Source organism: Panthera leo, chromosome A2 (assembly GCF_018350215.1).
Source record: "Panthera leo isolate Ple1 chromosome A2, P.leo_Ple1_pat1.1, whole genome shotgun sequence".
Classification (NCBI taxonomy): domain Eukaryota; kingdom Metazoa; phylum Chordata; class Mammalia; order Carnivora; family Felidae; genus Panthera; species Panthera leo.
The window spans coordinates 6,346,977-6,373,898 of NC_056680.1; the positions used below are offsets into that span (position 1 = coordinate 6,346,977).

Genomic DNA, 26,922 nt, shown 5'->3' on the forward strand with positions numbered 1-26,922 from the left:
TGGAGAAAACCACGAATCAGGGGCTCGCTATGGAATCGGTGGGGGAGCCCAGCACAGAATGAAAACATGGGGCCCCTTTGTCGAAAACGATCGAGGGTTTAAAAATGGATAGAAGAGCCTTAAGCCACGACTCAAGATGCACACCTGTGAAGCTGGCCCTGCTGCTGATTTAAAACAAAATTTTTTTTTTAATGTTTATTTCTTTTTGAGAGAGAGAGAGAGAGAGACAGAGTGTGAGCGGGGGAAGGGGCAGAGAGAGAGAGAGAGAGGGAGGCACAGAGTCCGAAGCAGGCTCTGGGCTCCGGGCTCCCAGCCAGCAGCACAGAGCCTGACGCGGGCTCTGAGCCAGCCCGGCGCCCCATCTGCCGCTGACTCTTATCGCCCACCCGTGATGTGCGTGCTCACCTGTCTTGCCTTGTGCTTGTTTTCGCCTCTAGTCTGCCCTGGCATGGATATCCGGAACAACCTGACGAGGCTGCACGAACTGGCCAACTGCTCGGTCATTGAAGGTCATTTGCAGATACTGCTCATGTTCAAAACGAGGCCCGAGGACTTCCGAGACCTCAGTTTCCCCAAACTCGTCATGATCACTGATTACTTGCTGCTCTTTCGGGTGTACGGGCTGGAGAGCCTGAAGGACCTCTTCCCCAACCTCACGGTCATCCGGGGCTCGCGCCTCTTCTTCAACTACGCGCTGGTCATCTTTGAGATGGTGCACCTGAAGGAGCTTGGCCTCTACAGCTTGATGAACATTACCCGGGGCTCCGTCCGCATCGAGAAGAACAATGAGCTGTGCTACCTGGCCACCATCGACTGGTCACGCATCCTGGATTCGGTGGAGGATAATTACATTGTGTTGAACAAAGACGACAACGAGGAGTGTGGGGACATTTGTCCAGGCACCGCAAAGGGCAAGACCAACTGCCCTGCCACTGTCATCAACGGGCAGTTTGTGGAGCGATGTTGGACACACAGCCATTGCCAGAAAGGTATGCTGGGGTACGTGGGGCTCTCAGCTGTTTCTTCGCTGTGTTTGTTAGCAGCTGCAGGCGTTTGCTGGACGAGGGGGTGGCCCCTTTTATCTGCAGAGGCTCTGATATTAAATACTTCCGGCTTTGCAGGCTGCGTGGCCTCCCGTGACAGCTACTCAGCACTGCCATCGTAGCGGGAAGGCAGCCACGGGCAACCCAGAAAGAAATGGGCACGGCTATGTTTCGATAAAACTTTATTTACAAGCCAAGCTGTGGGCCAGCGTTTGCCAATTGCTGTGCTAGACCGTCGAATGTTCCTCTTGCTTGGGGGGGGGGGGGTAGAGGTGGGCAAGTATGGACTTTGCTGTAGAAAAAGAAAGTTTATTTCTTGAGTGACGAAAGAAGTAAGATTGCTCAGTGTAGACATTTGGCAAAAGAAATGGGTAGAGGAAGGAAGCGAAACAACAATCCTTATCCCACATTTAGTGGAGTACTTCCTTCTCGTGGTTCTGTTGTGTGTTTATTTTATTTACCTACCTTTCCCTGTCTCTGGGCATTTAGATCATTTCCGGTTATTCTAAAGAGAAGGATGAGCATTTTCGGGTCAAAGCTTTATTGAGCATTTTGTTTCTCGAGGCTTTGCTTTTCCAGAAGTGAAATTTCTGGGCCAAAGGTTCTTGATACTGATTGCCAAATGGCTTTCCGGAAATGTTGTACTGATGGGCGCTCCTCCTAGCATTGGCTGAGAGGGAGCACCTTGGCCAGCTTTGCATGTTGTTTGAAAAATCTTTCATAATTTACCGGAGGGAGGAGCCGATGTGTTGTCATTGTTTCTGTTTGCATTTCTTTGATTGCTATCGGGGTTGAACCTTCTGAAACATGTTTATTTATCATTTGGGTTTTCTCTTCCTGTTCATATCCTTTGTCCGTTTATCTTTTAGTACTTTAGTGGTTTTTGAAATGCTAGTCTCCTTGCGGTTTTCAACACGAAGGCTGTTAACCCTTTGCCAACTGTGTCTTCAGACGCTTTTGTTCGGTGGTCAAGATGCTCTGGATGTCGGCTTCCAGAGAAGCTTAAAATGTTTGGGGAGTCCGGGGGCGCCTGGGTGGCTCAGTCGGTTGAGCGTCCGACTTCGGCTCAGGTCACGATCTCACGGTTCGTGAGTTCGAGCCCCGCGTCGCGCTCTGGGCTGATGGCTCAGAGCCTGGAGCCTGCTTCGGATTCTGTGTCTCCCTCTCTCTCTCTCTCTCTGCCCCTTCCCCGCTCACAGCTTTGTCTCTGTCTGTCTCTGAAAGCTGAATAAACCTTAAAAATATATATATTTAAAATGTTTGTGGAGTCCAGAGTTGGATGTTTGCATGCCTGTCCTGTTACTCTATGTTTAGAAAGTCCTTTTCCCCCCGTAAAATGAATGTGGTTTTTTCCCCCCAAATTTCCCATTTTAATTTTAATTATCAATAAAAAAAGCTCATCCTGGACATTTGGAATCTGTGTGCGTGATTCAAAGGGGTGTTCCTCTCCCCGCAAATAACTTGTTGGGGTCTCAATGCCTTTTATTGATGAAATTTACTCCTTTGTCATGATTTGGGGTCTGTTTCTGGGTATCGGTAAACCAGTTCCTTGCGTTGGGGCCGCTATCATTCTAATCATTGTGGTTTTATAATGTTTTGATAACCAGGAAGGCAAGTTCCAAACACACCCCCGTTACTTTTTCTATTGTTTTGACTCTTTCGTACTTTGTGAAATTCCCTGGGAAGAATTAGCGAATGTGAGATCGAGGTGGGAGAAAGGGAGTGGATGCTTTATGGGTGGGTCGTATCATAAAAGATAGGGCACGGGGGGAAGGGAGGGTCTTCTTGCCTGAGCCCAAAGGCTACTTGGGTGAGTCCTGAGTAGAATCCATGGGAGCCGTGGGGAGCATAACAGAAGGTGAGGGCAGAGGCCACACCTCTTCTGAGAGGTTGGGCAGTGAAGGCAAAGAGAGCCTTGTTTGAGGATGGGCGTGGGTAGGATGATTATTATATTGTGGAGCAATCTTGGGGACGTTGGCCGGTCAGGGACAGAGAGAATGGAGCTGAACGACAAAGTTGGGGCGAAATCTCAGCACAAGTAGAATGACTACCTGTGGGTCTGGGATTTGGTAGAACAGGGAAGCTGCTGAGGTGGGGGTGGGGAGCAGGTGGGGGGGGAATAAGCTGTGGGAGTGACAGTCTAGATGGATTGGGGGGCAGCTGGTATTCACGATGGTGAGGGGAGAAGAGGCTGTTTCGGATCTGTGTCCCGAGAGCATCTGGCTACAAGGGGAGCACTGTTATCCTCATTTTAGAGACCAGAGGGGTTACTTAACTTACCTAAGGCCACACAGCTCATAAGACCGCTGGGGTTTGTGCCAAGTCTGCGACACAAAAAAGCCATGTGGTATTTTTTTTGTGGGGGCGGGGGGACCGTCCCCTCTGTTTAGAGCCACTTGTAGGTGGGGCACCGGAGAAATGGAACATGCTTTTGTTATTTCAATGCCGAGGTCTCCACATTTAGGTGCCTTTTTGAAATGCTCTGGGCTCTCGGGTCTTGACATATTATTTAAGACATTCCTCTGTGGATTTATTTCTGTACACATTTTACTCAAAATATCCAGGGTGGTATTATCTGCAGAAATGTCCCTGATGCGAGCAGTTGTTTTCTTCCCTCATCTTTTGTTTTTGAGAACAGGCTTGTTTTTCTAACGCTGGGGGTTCTGCCGTGGGGGAGGGGGTGGCTGTGCACCTGCTGCTGTGACTGACAATACCTGATTCCCGGCATCTGGCATTGATGTTCGCTGCTCCTGGTGTGTAATCGGTGCTGAGGTCCCCTAGGCAAGGCATTGTCCTGTCCTGGTAACAGGTGTTGAAATGATTGTTTTTGTTTGTTTGTTTATTTATTTGTTTATTTTAATGTTTATTTATATTTGAGAGAGAGACAGTGCATGAGCAGGGAAGGGGCAGAGAGGGAGAGAGAGACAGAGACAGAGAATCCGAAGCAGGCTCCAGGCTCCAGGCTCCGAGCTGTCAGCATAGAGCCCGACACGGGGCTCGAGCCCACGAACCACGAGATTGTGACCTGAGATGAAGTCGGATGCTTAACTGACTGAGTCACCCAGGTGCCCCTGTTTACTTAGTGTTTAAATGTTTATTTATTTTGAGCAGAAAGAGAGAGAGCCTGAGGGGGGAAAGGGGCAGAGAGAGAGAGAGAGAGAGAGAGAGAGGGAGAGAGAATCCCAAGCAGGCTCTGTGCGGTCAGCATGGGGCTCAAGGCAGGGCTTGATCCCATGAACCATGAGATCGTGACCTGAGCCAAAATCAAGAGCTTTAACTGACAGAACCACCCAGGTGCCCCGAAATGATCGCTCTTTGAACCGGTGCCCCCGTCTGCTGAGTACAACTCCACTCTGGCCTTTTTCTCCCTTCCTCAGTTTCTTTTATTGTGGTAAAATACACGTAAGATAAAATTCACCATCTTAAATTTCTTTTTAAAGATTTGATATTTTTATTTGTTTGTTATTATTTTGAAGAGTAAGCTCTGTGCCGGACGTGGGGCTCAAACTCACAACCCTGAGACCAAGAGTTGCACGCTGCACCACGTCAGCCAGCCAGGCGCCTGCCATCGTAAACATTTTTAAGTATCCAGTTCAGTGGCATCAGTCACCCTCGCACTGTTGTGCAACAACACCCCCACCATTCGTCTCTAGAACTTTCCCGTCTTCCCAGACTGAAACTCCGTCCCCGTGGAACACTGACTGCCCCCCCACCCCCGCCATCCCTGGTGCCCACCGTCTACTCTCTGTCTCTATGCTTGGGACTCCTCTAGAGACCTCATAGAGGTGGAATCAGTGTTTGGACTTTTGTCATTGGTTTATTCCACGGAGCATAACGCCTTCAAGGTTCGCCATGTGGTGGTGGGTGTCAGAACTTCCTTTTTAAGGCTGGTGGGTGGATATTCCATCGTGTGGATGGACCACATTTACGTATCCATTCATCTATGGATGGACACTTGGGGGGCTTCCACAGCAGCTCATAAGGCTGCTGTGAACGATGGTGAGCCTCTCTGGCTTTTTGGGTGCTTATGTTACCTTGTTGCCGTGGCTCTGGAAGGCTTATCTGAAGTCGTGTGAGACTTGAACACAGAACAGACCGAAATGAACCTTTAGGGGTGCTCCCCTCTCTTCGGTGATGGACACAGGCCTGTGAATACTACCCAACAACTCTTTCAGCTCTCTAGAACCCTCTCAAATACTTCCCGGGGCCTCCAGAACCATTGTCTTTTTCTTATGTAATTATCAGGATCTGGAAGCTTCTGGGGTCTGGTCAGCATTTGGGACGAAAGTGTGGGTTGTTCTCTGGACCCAGTTTGTATGCATTCTCTACAGTGTCCCTTCTTATACCCATTCCCCAAAGAACGATGCTTTAAGCAGAGAAAGCAAAGGAAGGTTAAAGGAAGGTTAAGGTAATTAAAAGGGAAAAAAAAAAATCACTGTGGTGTGTGTGGCTTGAGATGCCACCTCTCCATCACCCTGCTCACGGATTTGGGGTCAAAGGAGAGGCCAAATGCAAGAGGCCTCAGAGGGACAGAGAACATGGAGTCTATGCAAGCTGGGTCATGGATCGCATTCATTGAGAGCCTACCATGGCCAGGCATTGGGGTCCCAGGGGCCACGGGAGGGACCAGCCCCACCTGCTTGGAGAGGACCTTCTGGTGGCAAATACTGACCTTGAGTATGTGATGAGGCAGCTCGGCCGGGAGAGTCACAGGAGAAGGATCTCTGTGGGTAGAGGCACCAGTCGGAGCCCCAAACTTGCCGTCAGGTTCGGAGTGTATCTCCCCTCCCCCAAATCGGTGCGTATCAGGACCCCAAAGGTCGGCCTCGCTGACCCTTTTCCAGGTGCTTACAAGAATTACTTGGAATCCTGTTCACTGGTCTTGAGCCGGATCAAGCCTCTGTCTTCCGATCTGAAAGACGGGGACAGTTGCGGGACCTGCTTGTCAGAACTGTGGTTTAGGGGTAGGTGAGACGGTGCGGGGGTTGGGGAGGGTGCATTTAGCCCAGCGCCTGGCACTCTGTGTGTTCTGGAAGCTTCCTGTGAGTGCCATGGGTCTACTCCCCTTCTGGGGAGACCAGCCGCTGGGTGCATACCTGCTGAGTTTGGCTCTAATTCTGATTTGGGGCTTGGGGCGGGCAGAGGGGAGCCCACTGCATGACCTGTGGATGAGGGGTGGGTGTTGGACCCATGGCCCCAGAGGGAAGACCACTTTGCTCACCCAGTGCCTCCAGTGCTCTGGAGACCCCCAGCTCTGGGCTTTGGGGGGCATCAGAAGCCACAGAGCTTGCTTGACCAGCTGCTGGAGCCAAACCCAGTGGCATTTTTTTTTTTTCCCCCTGGGAGGCCACCCCAGCTGCTCGCTGCCAGTCAGAGGGGTGGGCGAGGCCGGGGCGCGCAGGGTGCCAGGAAACTGGCCATAGTGCCACGTTACGGGATCCGGCCAGAGAGTAGAAGCAGGAGGGCAGAAAGGAGGCAGGGTTCTCCTCCCCGGGTTTGGACATACATCCTTGTTCCAGCGTCTCTGAGCATGGGGGGTGGGGGGGGGGCTCTGTTTAGATCAAATATTAAATACTTACTTCTGCCTTTGACATTTCAATAATCAGAATCTTCTTGGTGGCAAATGCTTCTTTTGTGCCGGGCGCTGTTCGATGCACGTCGCTTCTGACACCGCGTCGAATCCTCCCCGCAATTCCTGCTCACAGGTGAGGCCGTGGAGGCCCCGTAGAGGTTAAGCCACTTGCCCCGGATCACATGGCTAGTGAGCAGTGGAGCCGGGATCCCCCCTGGAACCCTGGGTGTTCCGGCTCAGAATTTGAGGTATTAACCTTTGTGCTTTCCTGAGCTCAACGTGGAAAGTTGGTGAAGTATTGAAAAGAAAGAAATGGAGGGGAGGGGGGACACCCCCTAGAATTTGCCCCTGCCAGCATCCTGGCTGCCTTTCCATATAGCTCTTTTCGTGCCACCTTGCATTAGCCGCCTCCTCTGTCAGGCTAAGCTCGCTCTCTTTATCTCTCTCTCGTGTGTGCAATATGGGTGGGGGTAGAGGAAGGAGAGAAAGAGACTCTTACACAGGCTTCATGCCCAGAGCAGAGGAGGGTGCAGGGCTCGATCTCACAGTCCTGAGATCATGACCTGAGCCTAAATCAAGAGTCAGAAGCTCGCTTGACTGACTGAGCGATCCAGGTGCCCCAGGCTAAGATCTCTTGAAGATAGGGACTGTGGAATTTATTGGTGTGTCCCCAGCACCTATCATGTAGATACGCAATGGCCTTTGACCACTCATTCCTAGCTAACGTTTATTGAGCACTTACTAAGCGCTGAGCATTTGACAAGCTACCTCATGGAATCGTCACCACAGCCAGCCTATGAGAGGACGCTACTCCCATTTTACAGAAGGGGACACTGAGGCTAGAGTACTAATTAAGAAACTTACTCTAGGAGGAGACCTTTCTGGGAAGTGGTTTGACCTCAGGCTTGCCCAGTGCGCTTGACCAGAGGTCAGCAAACTGACCCATGGGCCAAATCCAACCCATCAGTGATTTTTGTCTGGGCTGTGAGCTAAGAATGCTTTCTATATGTTAAAAAGATTGTGTGTGTGTGCGTGTGTGTGTGTGGAAATCTAGAGGATAATATTTTATAAGAGGTGAAAATGATATGAAATTAACATTTCAGCGTCCCAAAATAAAGTTTCATTGGAACCAGGCCGCGCTGGCTCATTTATTCATTTACATAACGCCTGTGGCCGTTTTAGTGCTAAGAGTAGTTGCAACAGAGACTGTATCGCTCTTTACAGAAAAAAAAAAAAAAAAAAAGATGGGCCAACCTCTGTTTTTGGCTCTGCACCTTATAAAGATGAGGGGAGCGTTGGGGGGTAGAGGCTGTTTTCATCGGAAATTGGGAACATCCTAGCATCAGGCTGACACAGCCCCCCTACCCCTTGTTGGCACTGCGGGGAGGGGGCTATGAAGTCTCCCTACCCCTTGTTGGCACTGCGGGGAGGGGGCTATGAAGTATGGGATGCCATGCCTTGCACCAGGAGCTCTTGGTTTGGCTGGGGAGTCAAAGGGCAGGAGTGAATTAACCATTCAAGGCAGCCCAGCTGGCAGAGGATGTCACAAGGCAGGTAGGTGCCCCTCCCCCTCCCCATTCCTCTCCAAGTGAGTCATCTGATCGGTGGTTCTGCACATGTCTGGAGCCAGAGCACCTGGAAATCACAATGTTCTCTAGATAACATCGCCGCAGAATATTGATAAATTAAATTCCTTTGTGGCTGTGTCACTGTAGTCCCTGCAGAAAATAGGGAGATCTGACATGTGCTCGCGGGGATCGAATAACAATAATAACAAAAGACAATACATCGCGTAGCAGGACGGGCCATTTGAATTTTTCATTCGTACTCCTTTCTGTTTTGGCGACGATCTTTTAAAAAGGTCTGGGAGAGCCGCACCAAACTGAAAAAAAATTCCACGGTCATGGTGATTTCCTTATCACCGGGGATGCTTGGAATTTTTGAGATGAACGTCTGGTGTTGGAGCCGGTTGGATAGTGTGTGGCAGGAAAGAGCGAGTGATGATGCCTCCCGTCCCCAGCCTTGATGACAGGTTGCCACTGGCATTTGTGGAAGGTGGTTCCAGGTTGGAGCGGTTTGATTCAGCTGGCGAATGATGCTTAGAAAGAGGGTAAGAAGGAAGGGTGTTCTGGGTGGGCAGAACGGCAAGGGCAAAAAAGCCACAGACAGGTGCCTGTTCTGGGCCAGGCTGCCTCGTGCTGGGCAGAGGCTCGGACCAGCACGGGTAATGGATGTCGGATGTTTTCCCCGGGGCACGAGGCACCTTGGGGCTGCATTCCGGATGGGACCCCGGAGCCCTTGCTGAGTCGGACAAAAAGTGGAAGGACCTCACTGTTAAGGTTGTAAGCTGGGTAGGCAGCACGTGTTTTAGAAGGCTCGAGGATGCCCTGAAGGGAAGGGAGACCAGTTGACCCCGTGGTCACCGGGCACCCTGGGGACACTAGTAGACCCAGACTGAAGTTTGCACGAGTGCCTGGCTTCCTGGAGGGAGCTTGAGGGATTCCGATTAACCACCTTTTCGCCTGGAGAAGTAAATCGGCCCAGTCCCGTTGGCAGAAGGTGGGGTAGAGTTAAATCCGCAATTATGGAACGGTAGCTTGTTTGGTTAACTGGTCGGACGAGTTTTTCTTTTGTTCCCTCCTCCTTGACGAAATTCATTGACCAGTTATTTCCCACCGTGTCACCAGACCCTTTGTCAGAGTCAAACTCTGTTCTTTGTGACTGGGCGTCTGAAGTGCCCCAGGGGGGTCCCAAGGACCTCAGGTCCTGTGGGGCTGGGAAGCCAGGCACACCGTGCGGTCTCTCCAGGCACCTGTCCGGGATAGAACATTCCCTTTCGCAGCGGAGGGTTTCAAAATTGTGTCCCCCGCCCCTCTCCTCCTGCTCCCCATTCTTCCCCTCTCTCCTTTCTCTTTCCCTCTCTCTCAGGCTTGGAGAGAGTCTGTGCTAGCTCAGACTTACAGATAAATAACGTTAAGTAGGAAAAAAAAATTGCTTTCCTTTGGGGCCCCATTGTCTGTCATGGGCAGGGGCCCTACGGGTAGCAGCAAATTGGGCTGATTTCCCCCAATTCTAGGTTTGGGAAGCGACCCAAGATCCCCAACCCAACCTCAAGCCCCGGGACACAGAGGCAGGGTTCCAATGGCGCTGGGGGCGGGTGGGGGGTGGGCTGGGCATCTGCTAGATAAAAGTCCCAAACTGTCAAGTGCCTGGAGGGTTTTCGGTAGAGGGTCCTTTGGCCTTTTTAGGAGACAAGTTTCTTTGCTTCTCGTTTTCTCCCATCGAGGGTCTTGGGTCTTTAGTGAGCCCCAGGCTTGCTGGCTGCTGTCTGGAGAGGGAGGTTGCTCGATGGGCTTTTTCTAGAGTGTTTCCAAGCGCTCGCCTATGAGAAACTGTTCACGTTGGAAGATCTGATAAGGACAGGGTTGCTGGTGCCTACAGTGAGTCACCCAGGCACAGAGCATGTGGAGCACCAGTGTTCCTTACGGACCACCTGCAACGCTTGTCCGCGGGCAACTGGCGTTCCCGCCACAGGTGATCTCCTTGGTGTGGAGGCAAATGGCTTTCACCTTTGCAAAAAAACTGGCGGGAGATATGCAAAGCAAGACAGGCTCGATCCGAAGCAGTCAGGATTTCTCTTCTGTAAAGAGCGATGTGTTTTGGGGCGCCTGGGTGGCTCAGTCGGTTGAGGGCCCGACTTCGGCTCAGGCCGTGATCTTGGGGTTCGTGAGTCCGAGCCCCTCATCGGGCTGTTTGCTGTCAGCCCAGAGCCCGCTTGGGATCCTGTGTCCCCCCCACCCCTCCCCTGCTTGCACGCTCTCTCTCTCAAAAGTAAATAAACCTGAAAAAAATAAAAATAAAAACCAACGTATTTTTATTGTGGTAAAATACACATAAGATTTCCTAGTGACATAAGATTTATTAGTGACATTGGGTACATTCACAGTGCTGTGTCACCGTCATCACCATATACGTTTCAACATCATGGCACGAAGGAACCGTGCCCATGAGTGGTCACTCACTGTTCCCTGCTGCTCCGACCCCCCCACCCCGCCCCAGTCCCCAACACCCACTAGTCTGCTCTCTACCTCTGTGGGTTGACCTACTCTGGATGTTTCAATATAAATGGAATCGTTGATATATGGCTTTTTACGTCTTGTTTCTTTCACCAGACACGATTTCGTGGTTCATCTGTGTTGTAGCATATATCAGGACCCCATCCCTCTTTTTGCTGAATAATACTCCATTACGTGGATATACCAGCCTTGTTTATCTGTTTACCAACAGATGAACATTTGAGCTGTTTCCGCCTTTTGGCTATTGTGAATAGTGCAGCTACGAACATTCGTGTACAATCTTTTGTTTGAATAATTATTTTCAATTCCCTTGGGGGATTGCTGGGCCATTTAGTGATTCTGTGTTTAACAGATTAAGCCAAGATTTCTTTTTGCTTTTTCTGCTTTTGGTGTTATTAAAAAAAATAAATAAATAAACTCTTGTATTATCAAAGAACACACAGATTTGGAAAACCACACAAAACGAACATAGCCTTTGGCTGCTCCTTGCCCTGGCCTCTTTGATTATTTTTTTCTTTTCTAAACTCTGAAAATTCTGTCATGCAGTAAAATGGTACTCCCTGGTCTCCTGTTTTTAGCATATGGTAAACAAGACACAGACTGAACTTCGTAAGCAAACTTCGTGTTCTTTACGGAGGCAACTTTTGCTAAGAAAATTATTTTTATAAGTGAACGAGGTCTGAGGGTTATTTGCAAAGGAATTTTACAAGGGTAAGAAAAAAATAAACAACCGAGAAGTTGATCTTAGGGTGCGTGGTTCTACAAAGACAGAGTGGATAAGACCTCGAGACACATGCCAGAGAGCAAACAGCAGGTGAATCTGAGAAAGGAAAGGTTTTCCAAGTGGGGATGAATTTGATAAAGAAAGAAAAAATTGAATCGGAGAATTATCTTAGAAATGCCCCTGTGGCTCAGAGAAGGGCATAAGTTTTCACAGACTTTCTTCACAGTTTTTGAAAAGATGCCTTTGAAAGACAGCCACAAGCCTGGGGTACTGCTTGACTTGATTCTGGGACTTCTGGCCATTGGGAGTTTATAAGCGTCTCGTGTTGGGAATGGCAAATAACAGCAGTGGGCATTGGCAGGATGAAAAATAGGAGTTAGGGACACGAGAAAGTGAGGGACACAGTGGCACACTGGCCTTGAAGTCTTGGGAGGAGGGGTGAAGCAAACTAAAGTAGACCCAGGTCATAAAAGTTACACATTCTGAATCAAAGAAGTCAGAAAATGACAGTGATTCCCCCTTGACCCACAGTGCAAATGTTGGCTACACAGAGGCCAAAAAAAAAAAAAAAAAAAAAAAATTCTGTGTTTTCTCTACTTGGTGAAGGAGATCTTGTAAAGGTTCTAGCCAGCCAGGGATGGTCAATTGGAATCTATTCTCAAATTTTTAAAAAATGTTTTTTCTTATTTATTTTTTGAGAGAGAGAGAGAGAGCGAGAGCGAGTGTGAGCAGGGGAGGGGCAGAGAGAGAGGGAGACACAGAATCAGAAACAGGCTCCAGGCTCTGAGCTGTCAGCACAGAGCCCAATGTGGGCTCGAACCCATGAACCGTGAGATCATGCATGACCTGAGCTGAAGTCGGACGCTTAACCCACTGAGCCACCCAGGTGCCCCAAATGGGAGTCCATTCTTAAGGGTCTGTTCTTTCTAAACGAGTAAGGGTAAAATGGCACAGGCTATTTTATTTTAGAGGACATTAGAGTATTTATGATATACATATTATTTACTTATTTATTTTGAGAGAGACAGAGACAGTCTGAGCGGGGGAGGGATAGAGAGAGAGAGAGGGAGAGAGAGAATCTCAAGCATGTTCCACACTGTCAGTGCAGAGCACCTTGAACTCACGTAACCGTGAGATCGTGACCTGAGCCGAAACTGAGAGTCCGACGCTTACCGGACTGAGCCACCCAGGCGTCCTGACATTAGAGTATTTATAGAAGGCTTTCAGAGGTTTGGTGGTAACCCTGTTGCCCTCACGCTATTTTCTTACATCTTTCAGTTGCCGCTTCTCTTGGATGGGTAGGTGGGCTTCGGCAAGGGTAATGATGGTGAAGGTCCCCCCTCTGGTGGCAGTGGAGAATCAACGTGGTAAAATCCAGAGCTGGGCCATCCATAAGGTAGCCCCACTGGTCACATGTGGCTAAGTTGGAATGAGTTAAAGTTAAATAATATTAAACATTTGTCCCCTGGTAGTACTCCCCACATTCGGAGAATGCAACGTAGAACATTTCCATCATTCCAGAAAGCTCTGTCGGGCAGCATTGATCTAGAGCATTTCATTGCATGGTTAAAGATAGGTCTGGGGTCAGACACACTTGGATTTGACTCCTGTGTCTGTTGTGTGACCTTGGACAAGTTGGTTCTTCTGAGCCTCCGGGTCCTTATCTGAAATAAGAAAATGGTAAAGGACCCAGTCTCATCATTTTTTTCTCAACTTTTAACTGACATCGCCTCTTTTCATAAAAACAAAAATCTCATTTCTCTTTTTTGATTTTTTTTCCTTTCAATATGAAATGGAAGGTTGAATTTTTCTTTTTTCAGCCTTTTACCTCCTTGAGAGTCTGGAATATAGGAAGGAGAGGCTTGGGAAAGTTGCATACAACGAAGAGGCTATTCTAGGTACCTCTGACCAAGAAGAGGAACAAGGAAGGGGTAGGTGTGGTGAGTGGGGGCACGAAAGTGTCATCAAGAAGGAGAAATATGTCAGCTCCTTCCTGGCTTCTCTTCTCTCTCTGAGGAACAGGGAATAGAGTGCTTTTTATTGCAAGCAGAACAGAATGGGTGTAGCAGAGAGGAAGTAGGCTCCAGATGGGGAAGGGACTGAGGCAGGGAACCTCAGTCTCATTTTGTCTTCCTGGCTCAGCATGGAGTGCCCTAGTCAACTCGTGACTGCTGATAACAGGAATCTACTCAGACCAACTTAAACTACAGTGAGGAGGGGTGGTTTATTGGGAGGACATAGGGCCTTCTCTTGGAACTTGTATCAGCTAGCTTTTGCCGTGTAACAGCCCAGCCTGAAACATAATGGCTTTTACACAGCTGTCATTTATTTTTGCTCACGATTCTGTGGGTTAGCTGGGCAGGTTTTCTGGGCTGGACCCCTCAGCTGACCACAGACACGGGCTTGGCTTTCCCGAATCTGGGCTCAGCTGGTGGGATGGCCCCAGTCACATGGCTGGCAGGCAGTGCTGGGCTGTCAGCTGGGATGCTTTGGTTTTCTTCCCTGTGGCCGCCCATCCTGCAGTAGGCTAGCTTATACTTGGATCACATGATGGGCTGGAGGTTCCAAAAGTAGCCAGAGATTAATCCCTAGTGCACAAGTGTTTTCCAAGTCTCTGCTTCATGTGTGCTACCTTCCTATTGGTCAGAGCAAGTCACATGGCTAAGGCAAGCTTGAAGGAGGAGCCAGGATAGGTTCCACCTGTTGATTGGAGGACAGGAGTTTGTGGAGAGTTTTGGCATCTGGCACAGAACCCCAGGGTGGGAAATACAGTGGCATTAATGAAACATTGTAGCCAGGACTCAGAGCAAGACTGTGTATGGTGTCACTGACAGCCTAAAATGATTTTCCTGAGCCTTTATTTAATTTCCTGAATTCCAGTGACTGAATAATCAGTTCCTTTCCCCAAATGACTCTTGATATTTTCTTTATCACTTGTGAAATTCAACAAAACACCATGGCCTGCTTCTGGGATACCAATTCGGTTTCATTTGTCTGTGCCTGTTCTTGTACCAGTACCATACTGATTGAATTATCATAGATTTAGAACATGTTTTATTAATGGTAGATCCAACATTTCCTGTTGCAGTTTTTCAAAGTGTTTCTTTTTCTCCCTGAACTTCAGAGTCTCTAAATCTACCTCCTCCAGCATGCGTAAAACCCATTGAGATTTTTTATTATTATTTTTTTTATTATTATTATTTTTTTTAATTTTTTTTTCAACGTTTTTTATTTTTATTTTTGGGACAGAGAGAGACAGAGCATGAACGGGGGAGGGGCAGAGAGAGAGGGAGAGAGAGAATCCCAAGCAGGCTCTGTGCTGTCAGCGTGGAGCCCAACACAGGACTAGATCTCACGAACCGTGAGATCATGACCTGAGGCGAAACCAGGAGTTTAACCAACTGAGCCACCCAGGCACTCTCCCCCCCCCCCCCCCCCCATTCAGATTTGGGTTAAAAATTGTATTAGATTGGGGCGCCAGGGTGGTTCAGTTGGTTAAGCGTCTGACTTCAGCTGAGGTCATATCTCACAGTTTGTGAGTTCAAGCCCCGCATCGGGCTCCATGCTGACACCTCGGGGCCTGGAGCCAGCTTCTGATTCTGTGTCTCCCTCTCTCTCTCTCTCTCTGCCTCTCCATAGCTCATGCTCTGTCTCTGTCTCTCTCAAAAATAAATACACATTTAAAAAAATTGTATTGCCTGTAAATTAATTTGAGAAAATATACCTTAATATTTTTCCTTTCCAAGCAGGTGTGTGATCAATTTCTCCATTTATTCACATATTTTCATGTTGTTCTTTTAAAAATATTTATCCTGCACATTTCTTGCTATGATGATTCCTATATCTTAGAGTTTTTGTTGTTCATTGTTGCTGCTTTGAATGGACATATTTATCCTGAATCCCGATCCTTTAATGGAATGGATTAGTAGGTTTTCATTTTTTTTTTTTTTATTCATTGTGTGCAATTTTATCCTCTACACATTTTGGCCATTAAAAAAAAAAATCCCATCTAAATGCTATACCTCTCACTTCACTTTTATTTTTTTTTTATTTTTATTTTTCCAATATATGAAATTTATTGTCAAATTGGTTTCCATACAACACCCAGTGCTCATCCCAAAAGGTGCCCTCCTCAATACCCATCACCCACCCTCCCCTCTCACTTCACTTTTAAATCTTATTCTATTGACTTGGGCTTCAAGACTAGTATTAAATATTTAACAATAGTATTCCGGGACATCCATGTTTGATAGATTTCCTAAGATAAAATCATCCTTACTTTCCTGTGGTAAACCCTAGTTGGTCGTGATGACTTGATATTTTGAATTTGATTTGCTGGGTTTGCTTTGTCTTGGTTAGTTTTTTATTTTTTTTTATTTTTTTGGATTTCTGCCTTCTGTGTTCATGAGTGAAATCGTGCTATATTTTGGTCTGTTTTCTTTTGCAATCTTTTCATTAGGTTTTATTATATGATATTCTAGCCATGTAATATGAACTAGGCAAGTTTCCATTTTAAATATTCTAGAATTGTGGCATCAGGACTAACACTTGAAGAACGAATTATTTGTTGGAAAAATCATATGGTGCTATAAACTTCTGGGCGAGTAATTCTTTGATAACCTTTGAAAAATTTCATATGAGGTTGTTAGGGAATTCAGCTTAAATTTTTTTTTAACCTCTGGAAAGATCTTTTTGAGTCAGCTTTTGAAATTTGTATTTTCTTAGTAGTCATTTCATTGAGATTTTTGGATTTAATAGCATGATTTTATGCTTGCTATAATCTTGTTTATATATTCTACTTACATTTATTTAGATTTACCAGGGTTGGTTTTTTTGTTTTTTGTTATTTTTTTTACCCCTCTGGTGTGTAAAATGTTTAGATGACTCACCAGACACCGAAATCCTTTTTGGAGTAAACTGGGGGGAAATGAATGAATGAATGAAGAATTTAATAACATTCTTTTTATTTTTTTAATGTTTATTTTTGAGAGAGAGACAGAAACAGAGTGCAAGCAGGGGAGGGGCAGAGAGAGAGGGAGACACAGAATCCCAAGCAGGCTCCAGGCTCTGAGCTGTCAGCACGGAGCCTGATGCGGGGCTCGAACTCACAGACTGGGAGAGAATGACCTGAGCTGAAGTCGGATGCTCACCTGACTGAGCCACCCAGGTGCCCCAGTAACATTCTTTTAATACAGTTAAAGGTTTTAAAGCCATGAATTCAACCCCTGAATGCGACTTTGGCTGCCCTCCAAGGTTTTGGCTATATAACATTTTTGTTTTCTAAAGAGTCTGGGAACATGATTTTGATTAGTTATTTTTGAGAATCATTATCACAAAAGCTGCTCTTGAGGGCTGACTCTCTTTCAGTTTCTTTATATGAATGATCTGCCTTAATCTTCCTGGACAACCTAGGAATTATAATGCCACAGGAGGGAAAGTGACTTGCCCAAGGTGGCCCAGATAGTAGGGTGGGGGCGGGGCTAGGACTGGCACCTAGCCCACGGTCTGTTTTGATTGGGAACCACATGCCTTTGTGACTGCTACACTGCCTCTCCAGTTGAGTGAGTTTTAATCACTAGTTGTTAGGGTTTAAAAAAAAAATTAACTTTATTTTAATAGGTTGTCTCAATGTCCAGTCGTTGGGATTAAAAATTTAACTTGTTGTGACCTGCAGGGTTTCTGCATTTTATAACTGCGGGTGGCCTCTCGGTAGCCGAGCGACCGTTCGATGGGCTTCTAGAAACGATGCTTGGACGCTGCCACAACAGGCACATTTGGGGTCAGAGCTCACAACCTCCCGTCCCACAAGACAAGCTGCCCCCCAGGACTGACATGCACGTGGGGTGTGGACATAAAGGCTTAACTTCGCTGGCGAAACGTCTCTGTCCTACCAGAGCTAGGAAGACTTGTCATCCCTCATGTGTTCTGTTATCCCCGCTGCCCTAACTCCCGAGACAGCTGGAGCTGGTTTTTCCAAAGGCACTTTCTCTCTCTCCTTCCCTCATCATGTGCTTACGGTTTTGCGATGCTGGCTTTGAGGAGCGTGGGCTGGGCCAGCGCTGAACTTGACCTGTGAGCTGCCCCGCTGTTTGGCCCTTGTTTCTATTTTTGGGTCTTGCTCTCAGCCTAAGGATAAGTCAGTGTGAGTTGTTGTGACGTCATGTGGTCAAACCTTTCCTTGAAAATGGTCTGTGATTCATCTTTATTTTTATGGGGCTGTATCATGTTAGAAGGATTACAGTAGGAGTTTTCGTTTGAAATCTAATAAAGGTTTTCATCTGCCATCTGGAGTCTGTGTTTCTTACGCTTTTTTATTGTTCGTGACTAAGACTGGTGTTGGGGTTGGTGGGGGGGGGGGGTAGTTTGGCTGTTGTGTTAACATCCGTCCAGAGGATTCGTCCATCATCCAAAACCTTGTTTTCTCTGTCTTGGCTGCAGGCGGAGGCTGAGAGCAGAGACCTAAAACGTCCTCCCTTGGATTTCTTTTCTTTTCCTTTTTTATTTTTTATATATATTTTTTTCTTTTACATTTATTTATTTTTGAGAGACAGGGAGAGCTAGAGCGTGAGCAGGGGAGGGGCAGAAAGAGAGGGAGACACAATCGGAAGCAGGCTCCGGGCTCTGAGCTGTCAGCACAGAGCCCGACGCGGGGCTCGAACTCACGGATCGTGAGATCATGACCTGAGCTGAAGTTGGACGCTTAACCGACTGAGCTGCCCAGGCGCCCCCCAAAATTTTTAAATTAAATATTGAACACAGGGGGAAGGATGAAATGGATAAGGACTATTTGTTTTCTAAAGCAATTAACAATGAAAAAACATTTTACATTGTTACATCAGTAGATACTAAAAATCACTGTTCCCCCCCCCCCCCCCCCCACACACACACACCTTTTCCCCAAGTTAATCAGGTCAGGCTTTTCCATTTGGGTCAGAGTGGCGTGGGAAGGTGTATCATTAGAGCCTTAACATGCATTTTCTGGATCACGAAGAAAGTTGGTCCTCTATTATGTTTCTTGGTCACGAATGCTGTCTCTCATATTTTTTTCTTTTTGAAACGTAATGAGTTCAGGCAGTGTCGCCTGTGTGACATCACATAGGCATTTTATTATCTCCTCCCATCGCGAGAAGGGTGAATATATGTACATATAGGAGAAACATAAAATGTATAGAGGTCAGGACCATCCGCGGCTTCAGGCATCCTTTTGGGGTCTTGGAATGTATCTCCTCTGGATAAGAGCAGGAGGGCTACCTTAGTTTTAGACACAAATTGCATCCCTAGATTCTTGTCCCTTTAGAAAACATTCATTAGGTCTTTAAAAAAATGTCTATTCTTTATTTCATAAATTATCCATGCTTTATTTTAGAGAAATATAGTTAAAAAGGAAAGAACTATAGATAATCACCCTGAAATCTACCCCCACCCCCGAGCATGGCTTCTTAATTTTGACGAGAAATCTTTCATAATTGTCTCTGCAAACATATGTATCAACTGGAATCAACATGTTGAAGAAAACGAGGTTATATGATGCTACCTGATGCCTCTGTTGCAAACTGCTTTTTCCTCCCGCCTTAAATCTATTAAAACTCTGTGTAGATATAAATCTGTATCATACTTTTAATTCCTGTATGGGCGGCATTGTAAGGTTGTTTCCAGTTTATCATTGGCATGAGATCATGCTGTGGCAACGATTTTGATATTTATTTTTGTTTATTTCTCTTATTGCTCTCAACTTTTATTTTTTCGTAGTTTTATTGAGATATAAGTTACCAACAACAGAATGTACACATGTGAAGAGAGTTTTGGCAAAAATACATTCCTGGTGCTCACTAGAATAACGTTTTGGACACTATTCTTAGAGCTTTATAGGTATTGATACATTCTATCTTCTTGACGACCTAAAGAAGTAGGGAATGTTATTCCCATTCTATAGATGGAGAAACTGAGCACCGAGAGGCTAAGTAGTTACCCGGGATCACACAGCCAGTACCTGGAATCTTCCTTCTTATCTCCATGCTCTCCTAGTTCTAATACTTCTCACACTTCTTGGGTAAGAACAGCCTTAGCTTCCCCATCTGTAAAATGGGATAGCGGTGCCTCCATAAGCGTGTTGTTAAGGTCAGTTGATAATGTGCGTGGTGCCCGGCAGTTAATTTCTAACCCCTTGGTTCCTGACTGGAAGCATCTCTGCATCTGAAAGCTCTGTGCTCCCCTCCCCTCCCCCCAAGCCCCCACTTGGTTCCAATCCCAAATACCTCCACGAGACTGTCCCCGAGCAGTTCTGTTTTTAGCATCAATTTCCCCGTAGATGTTTTCTTCCGGGGAAGTTGCCAGTGTCCCCCTATTTCGCCAGTTTGAGCTAGGGATTGGATGGATTCTCTTCTGCGGCCCCTCTTTCAGCCCAGTTTGGGGCTGAGCATTCCACCAGCACCCCGTGAATGTTGGAATGCACTGGCACCTGGGCGGTGTCTCATTCAGGGCACTGATCCAGGTAGGTCAGACCTTGATTCTGTATGTTGATACCTGGGAAGGTAGCTTAACGGATGAACTTTGTTTCCTCCTGTTTTCTAAGACTGTTCTCTTGTGATTGCTGGGGTTTGAAGGGGCTTTTGGGGTTTGAAGGACTTGTATAGGGTTTGAAGTCAGAAAGAAAAAAACCACAGCAACAGGATTCAAAGCCCTGACATTTACTTGATCTTTACTATGTGCTAATGAGCACAGCATTCCTCATGACAGCCCTCTGGGGGACAAGATTTTAGCCTCCCCGTTTTATAGAAGAGGAAACTGAGGCAGGGAGAGGGTGGCCTGAGCCCCCCACCCTCCCCCTCTGTGCAGTGTGGTGTGTGCTTATCGTGGGCAATGCTTGGTGGCCGCCTATACCCACGGTGAGTTCCAGTGACTCCCCTCCGCTGGTGTCCCCATCCGAACTGCCCCTGCCCCCTGGCTGAGTCCCCACCTGACCCGCAGGGCTGTCGCTGGAGTCCCTCCTTGCGGTGGGGAGCATGAAGCTGTTTTGTCAGCTCTGTGAAACCCTGTATAAATGCGAGCCGAAACCCAACAGGGCTCCTGGCCTCTCACTTTATACTGTTTTCTTTCTAACCGAACAAAGTACGGTTTGCGCAACCTCTCTCTGAGATGGAGGTGATAGGATCTGAGGGTGGGTATCAGGGCCTCTGGATGTCTGTGGGAGTCCACGTGTGCCCTGTGGCACGTTGGGGGTGTGTGTTCTGCAAACGTGGTGGGTCGGGCAGGTCTGTGATCTGCAGGTGCCTTTGTCACATTGGTTTGGGACGTCACATGGAGGCGTGGACCTGTTACTCTAGGTCACCAACGCCTGGGGCTCTCCCAGATGGGTTTTCTGAATCCTCCACTGGGTGCTGCCCTCTGACACATGCCTGCCTTGCTCTCCCCATGCCCTGGGGTCCTTGTTGAGAAAATTCAAAGCTAACAGAGCCAGGAGGGAGGCAGCAGCATTGTCCTTGAGTGGGTGGGTGGGTGGGTGGGATTTTGGCATCCCCTGGCATTTGACCCTAGCATTTTGGGTGAAGCAAGTCAGGATTTTCCATATGGGCAGAGCAAATGTCTGCTGACCTCGGGTAGGTGTCTTAGTAGCTTGGGCTGCTTTAACAACGTACCATAGAGCGAGGGGATTAAACAACACACATTTGATCCGTCTGTTACGATCCGCTTTTTTTTTTTCCTTCTTAAATCTGTTAAAATTCTGTGTAGATGTAAATCTGTATCATACTTTTAATTCCTGTATGGACACATTTACTTCGCACGGCTCTGGAGGCAGGTAAATCCAAGATCAAGGCACTGGCAGATTCTGTTCATGGTGAGAGCCCACTTCTTGGCTTTTAGACAAGCTGTCCTCTTGCCGTGCCTCGTATGGCCTTTCCTTGGTGTGCACTCCTGGAGAGAGATCTCATGTTTTGAGATTCATGCACGTTATTGCGTTTACTGATAGCTTATCCCTTAAAAGAAAATGTTTATTTATTTATTTTGAGAGAGAGAGAGAGCACGTGTGTGCAAGTCGGGGAGGGGCAGAGAGAGAAGAAGGCAGAGAGAGAGAGAGAATCCCAAGCAGCCTCCACACTCAGCACAGAGCCCGACGTGGGGCTTGATCCCACGAACTGTGAGATCGTGACCTGAGCCGAAATCAAGAGTTGGACGCTTAACCGACTGAGCCCCCCCAGGTGCCCTGACAGCTTATTAAAATTGCTGAGGAGTATTTTGTTGTGTGGGCCTATGGTATTTTATATTTGCCTATTAAGGAACATTTGGGTTGTTTGGAATCTTTGGCTATTATGCATCAGCCTGCTATGAACATTTGTACGTGAGCCCTCGTGTGAACGGATGTTTTCATTTCTCTTGGATGCATACCTAGGAGTGGTGTGCATGCATTGACATATGTTTAACTTTAAGAAACTGTCAGCCCTTTTCCTAACTGTTTGGACCACAGTATGATTCTACCAGCAACGTACGAGAGTTCCAGGGGCTCCGCATCCTCGTCAGCACTTGGTGATGTCAGTTTTTTTAATATCAGCCATTCGAGTGTGTGTGAACTGACTTCTCCTTGTGGCTCTAATTTGCATTTATTTGTCTGATGACCAGTGATGGTGCACATCTTTTCACAGGTGTATTGGGGATCTGTATATGCTTTGTGGAATGACTGTTAAAATCCTTTGCCCTTCCCCCCCCCCCCCGCAACCTTCGGGGGTGGTTTGTTTCATTATTTATCCATTTTGCAATCCAGATTGATGTCAGAGGTATTGTGAATATTTTCTCCCATTCAGGGGCTAACCCTTTTATTTTCTTAAGCGCATCTTTTTCTGAAAAGCAGCTAGTTTTTAACAGGGTGATATTATTAATTCAATTAGGTCCAAGTTGGTGGCTCTGAAAATCTTCCTGAAGCCTAACCCCAGATATATGACATTTGCAGAATTTTATTCTTTTTTTTTTTCTTTTAATGTTTATTTATTTTTGAGAGAGACGGAGACAGTGTGTGAGCAGGGGAGGGACAGAGAGAGAGAGGGAGACAAGGAATCCAAAGCAGGCTCCAGGCTCTAGGCTCTGAGCTGTCAGCACAGAGCCTGATGTGAGGCTCGAACCCACGAAACCTTGAGATCCTGACCTGAGCCGAAGTCAGATGCTTAACCAACTCAACCCACCCAGGTGCCCCAGAATAGCATTTATTTTTAAGGCCAGTTTGAGGCTTACAGAAAGTGAAAAAAAAATTCTCATAGCGTTCCTCACCCTCCCCAACACAGACTCCCTTATTATTAACATTTTGCATTAATGTGCTACAACAGTCCCCCCATTATCCATGGGGGTTTTGTTCCAAGACCCCCAGTGGATGCCTGAAACCGCGGATAGCACTAAACCCTGTCTATGCAATGCCTTTTCTGGTACATGAGTACCTATGGTAAAGGGTAACTTACAAATTATGCACAGTAAGAGGTTAACAACAAAATAGAGCACTTAGAACAATATAATGTAAGACAAGTTACGTGAATGTCATGTCTGTCTCAAAACCCTTGTCCTGTACTTGCCCTTCTTGTCATGACCTGAGATGATAAAGTGTGTAGGAGGCTGTGACGTCACATTTGGCTGCCACAGGCCTGCTTGTGGTGGGGCAGAAGGAGGACCCTTGACTGCTTGACTGGGGGTAACGGAAACTGTGGCTGGGAGAGGGGCAGGGACTACTCCGCGGTGGTTGTAATTGACGAGCCAATATTGATCCAGCATTAACTAAAGTCCTTAGTTTACACTTGAGTTCACATGTTGTGTGGACAGTCTCTGGGTCGTGACATAGAGTTTAATGGCACGTGTTAAAGACAATGGTTTCGCAGCCTGTAGGTTCCCTGTGCTCTGCCTGTTCATCCCTCCCTTCTTCCCAGAACTTTATTCTTCAGAGAACTAGAAATTCTCAGGGTGCCTGGGTGGCTCAGTTGGTTAAGCACCTGACTTTGGCTCAGATCATGATCTCACAGTTTGTGGGTTCGAGGCCTGCGTCGGGCTGTGTGCTCACAGCTCGAAATCTGGATCTTGCTTCGGATTCTGTGTCTCCCTCTCTCTTTGCCCCTACCCCACTTGTGCTCTCTCTCTGTCTCTCAAAAATAAATAAATGTAAAAATAAAAAAAAGAGAACTAGAAATCCTCTTCCGTGTGAGTTTACGGCAAACATGTTAGGATGGTTTTCCCTCTATAAGTACAAGGAGTCAGAATTTAAGAAGTTAAAGGCTCTCTTTGGAGAGGGAGAAGCATAATCCTGGGCTGATGACCTTCTCAGGATCTTTCAAGGTGGGGGAAGCTGGACGTTGAACCTTGCCTTGTTTTTTAGACTGTGGACCAGGTTTAAAGTTCGGCAGACGTTAGGGCTGACTGGTCAGGAGTGATGATCTGATTCTGGTATGTTCTCTCAGGAAAATTTGTGAAAAATCTATTTCCAGAAATATTTTAAAGAAGGAGAGGAGAACTTCTCCCCCCCCCCCCCCCGGGCCAAACCCTCGTTTCCATGATTTGAATGGATGAAAACATATTTTGAATCCTATCCTAAGGTCCTAGTCCTCTGAATTGCCAGTTTTCTCAGTGTCTTTCCTCCTGACGACCTTGTAGCATGGAACAGGGCCACACGGCAGTGCAGAGGACAATTGCATGGTTTACGAGCCATTGTAAAGAGAGTCAGACTCAGGTCGAGTAGGGGAACGTTCTGGGCTCCCTGAAAATTCCCCTACGTTAACTGCCTTCTCCCCAGAGATAACTTTTTTTTTAAATGATCGCCAAGACCAAATTTTTAACTAAATGCTGATCCCTACACAGTGCTGCATACTTTTGTATAAAGCAGTAGTATTTTACTTACTGTACAGAACCCTGCAAGTGGATTTTCTGCTGTTTTTTCTTTTTGCCTGTCAGGTTCTGGGTTTCTGCGAGCATCGCCTGTTAACAGTGACTTCAGTCACATGTCAAACACAGAGTGCTGTCATATGAAAAGGGTCCACCGTGCTGGGGCCCAGGGACATCTCAGGCAAAGATATAAAGTAGGGAGCCCTGATACGTAAGGGGGCTGGTGAGGATACAAGGCTCTGTTTTGTAAAGATTATTCAGGAGTTTCCATCAGCAGGTTTGTGTCCACAGACATCAAATGACCAAAATTAAAGATTAAAAGCAAAACAACTTGGAAGTCATGTTGGAGGAAACACTTTGTCATCGTGATTGAGGGCCCATGTGAGTTTAAATCTCAACCCCCCTGCTAACTGACAATACCCCCAGGCAGGTTGTTTATCCTTTCGGGAATTAAACAACAACAACAACAACAACAACCACCTTTGGGGCGCCCTGGGTGGCTCAGTTGGTTAAGCGTCCGACTTCAGCTCAGGTCATGATCTCGTGGGTCGTGAGTTAGAGCCCTGCGTCCGGCTCTGTGCTGACAGCTCGGAGCCTGGAGCCTGCTTCGGATTCTATCTCCTTCTCTCTCTGCCTTTCCCCTGCTCATGCTCTGTTTCTCTCTCTCTCTTTCTCTTTCAAAAATGAATAAACATATAAAAAAAAAAACCCAGTTGTCTATATTTGTTTTGTTAAGAACAAAATATCACACATGCATATACTCTCTAGCTTTGGATTACTAAAGAACTTTGTTAAGAGCCAGAATAAACAGATCTTCCAGCAGTTAGGAGAGAAAAAAAAAAAAGATGTTTCGCTTTCCTGAAATGCTCAAAGTTGCAGGGACTCGCCATCCTTGGTTTGAAAGTGTTGGATAGTCAGGTGGCAGGTTAGTTCAGTAGGCAGCGTGCGCGCGCACGCGTGTGCGTGTGCATGTGTGCGTGCGTGTGCGTGTGTCCGTGCGTGCGCGCGCGTGCGTGTGCGCGTGTGTGTGCGTGCGTGTGTGTGTGTGCACGTGTGCGTGTGCACGCGCCCGTGTGCATATGGGGTTTCTGGATTGATAGTGGCTCACAGTGCTTTGCCTTAGGGTTTCATTGTGGAAGTTCCTTCCTTCCTTCCTTCCTTCCTTCCTTCCTTCCTTCCTTCCTTCCTTCTTTCTTAAATTTATTTTGGCAAAGAGAGGGCAGAGAGGGAAGGAGAGAGAGAATCCCAAGCAGACCCCATGCCACCAGTGCAGAGCCAGACGCAGGGCTCGATCCCACATCCTTGAGTCATGACCAGAACCAAAATCAAGTCGGATGCTTAACTGATGGAGCCATCCAGGTGCCTCCGTTATGGAAGTGTCTTGGAAAGCTGTCATCAAATAAGACGCATGCCAGCACATCCCTGGGCACACAAGGAGCTACTATGATCTGTAACCTGGCCCGACCGCTTACTAACTGTGGGAAGCCAGGCGAGTTACTGGAATTCTCCAAAGTCCCTCAACTTCCTCATCTGTAAGATGGGAATAGAAACCTGTCATAAAGGTGTAAGGGTCAAATAAGAAAAGGCAGGCCTGAGATCCATTGCAGTTACACCGTTGCTCTTATTGGAGCTTTATTATAGTTATAAATGTATTCACCTTGTTGCTGTTGTGTTATTCTTTTTAGTGAATTTTCGTAATCGAGACATTTCACACGCTCTAAAATGTGCCGATCCTAAGTGGTCGGTTCAGCAATTTGGACAGAACGCACTCGTATGGCCACCACCAGAACCAACATGGAACCCAGTGCCGTCGTCCCCTGCAGCCATCTTGTGTCTCTTCCCAATGACTTCCTCCCGCCCCTGGGCACGATGTGTCGTTGTGATCACCATCATCATCATCGATCGTTGTTGTTCAGTTTATTTTTTGGAGGAGAGGAGAGTGGAGGAGGGCATGGGTAAATGGTGGTGGTGGTGGGGGCCCAGCTAGGACCCTGGACTTGTCACCCTTTTCATGCAAAAAGAGCAGGACGTGGGGGCGCCTGGGTGGCTCAGTCTGTTAAGCATCCGACTTCAGCTCAGGTCATGATCTTGTGGTTCATGAGTTCGAGCCCCGCATCGGGCTCTGTGTTGACGGCTCAGAGCCTGGAACCTGCTTCAGATTCTGTGTCTCCCCCCCTCTCTCTCTGCCCCTCCCCTGCTCATGCTGTGTTTCTCTCTCTCTGTCTCACAAAAATAAATAAAATGTTAAAAAAAAATCATCAAAAAAAAAAAGATCAAGACTGAGCCCACGACGAGGCCTAGGAAAAGTTTTGTCGGAAAAGCTTAAGAGACGTGGGCAGGTTGCGGTAAAGAGACTCAGCCACCGGCTGTTAGGATTCGAAACCTAGGAATTCGGTGGAGGCGGGAGAAGGTTGTATGGCAGAATGCTGGGTGGCACATATGCACCCCGGAGGCCCAGTGGCTTTGAACTTTCTCAAGGCAACGTGGAGCCTTTTAACCCAAACAGCATTCGCAGAAGCAAGCGTGGGATCTGGAACGTTTTCCCCTCCTGGCTTGCTTTCCAGGTTCCTCCGCACTGTGCAGGTTGTGTGAACGCTTCCGAGTTTCTGGGATTCAGCAGGCCGGTGCGGCTCTCCACATGGCAGAGGCCGCCCAAGGTCT

At 47.3% G+C, this 26,922-nt stretch overlaps 1 protein-coding gene across 4 annotated transcripts in view; it reads left to right on the forward strand.

Annotated features, from left to right (window-relative positions):
• The first annotated feature begins 376 nt into the window (after positions 1–376).
• INSR (insulin receptor) overlaps positions 377–26,922 on the forward strand; it is a 114,919-nt gene continuing 88,373 nt past the window's right edge. For 3 of the 4 annotated variants that reach the window (XM_042928284.1, XM_042928281.1, XM_042928282.1), the window contains exon 1: positions 377–989. In XM_042928284.1, coding sequence (XP_042784218.1) covers positions 392–989 — 598 coding nt within the window. In that variant the 5' untranslated portion in view covers positions 377–391. The remainder of the gene's footprint in view (positions 990–26,922) is intronic. The other variant, XM_042928283.1, reaches the window with a different exon arrangement.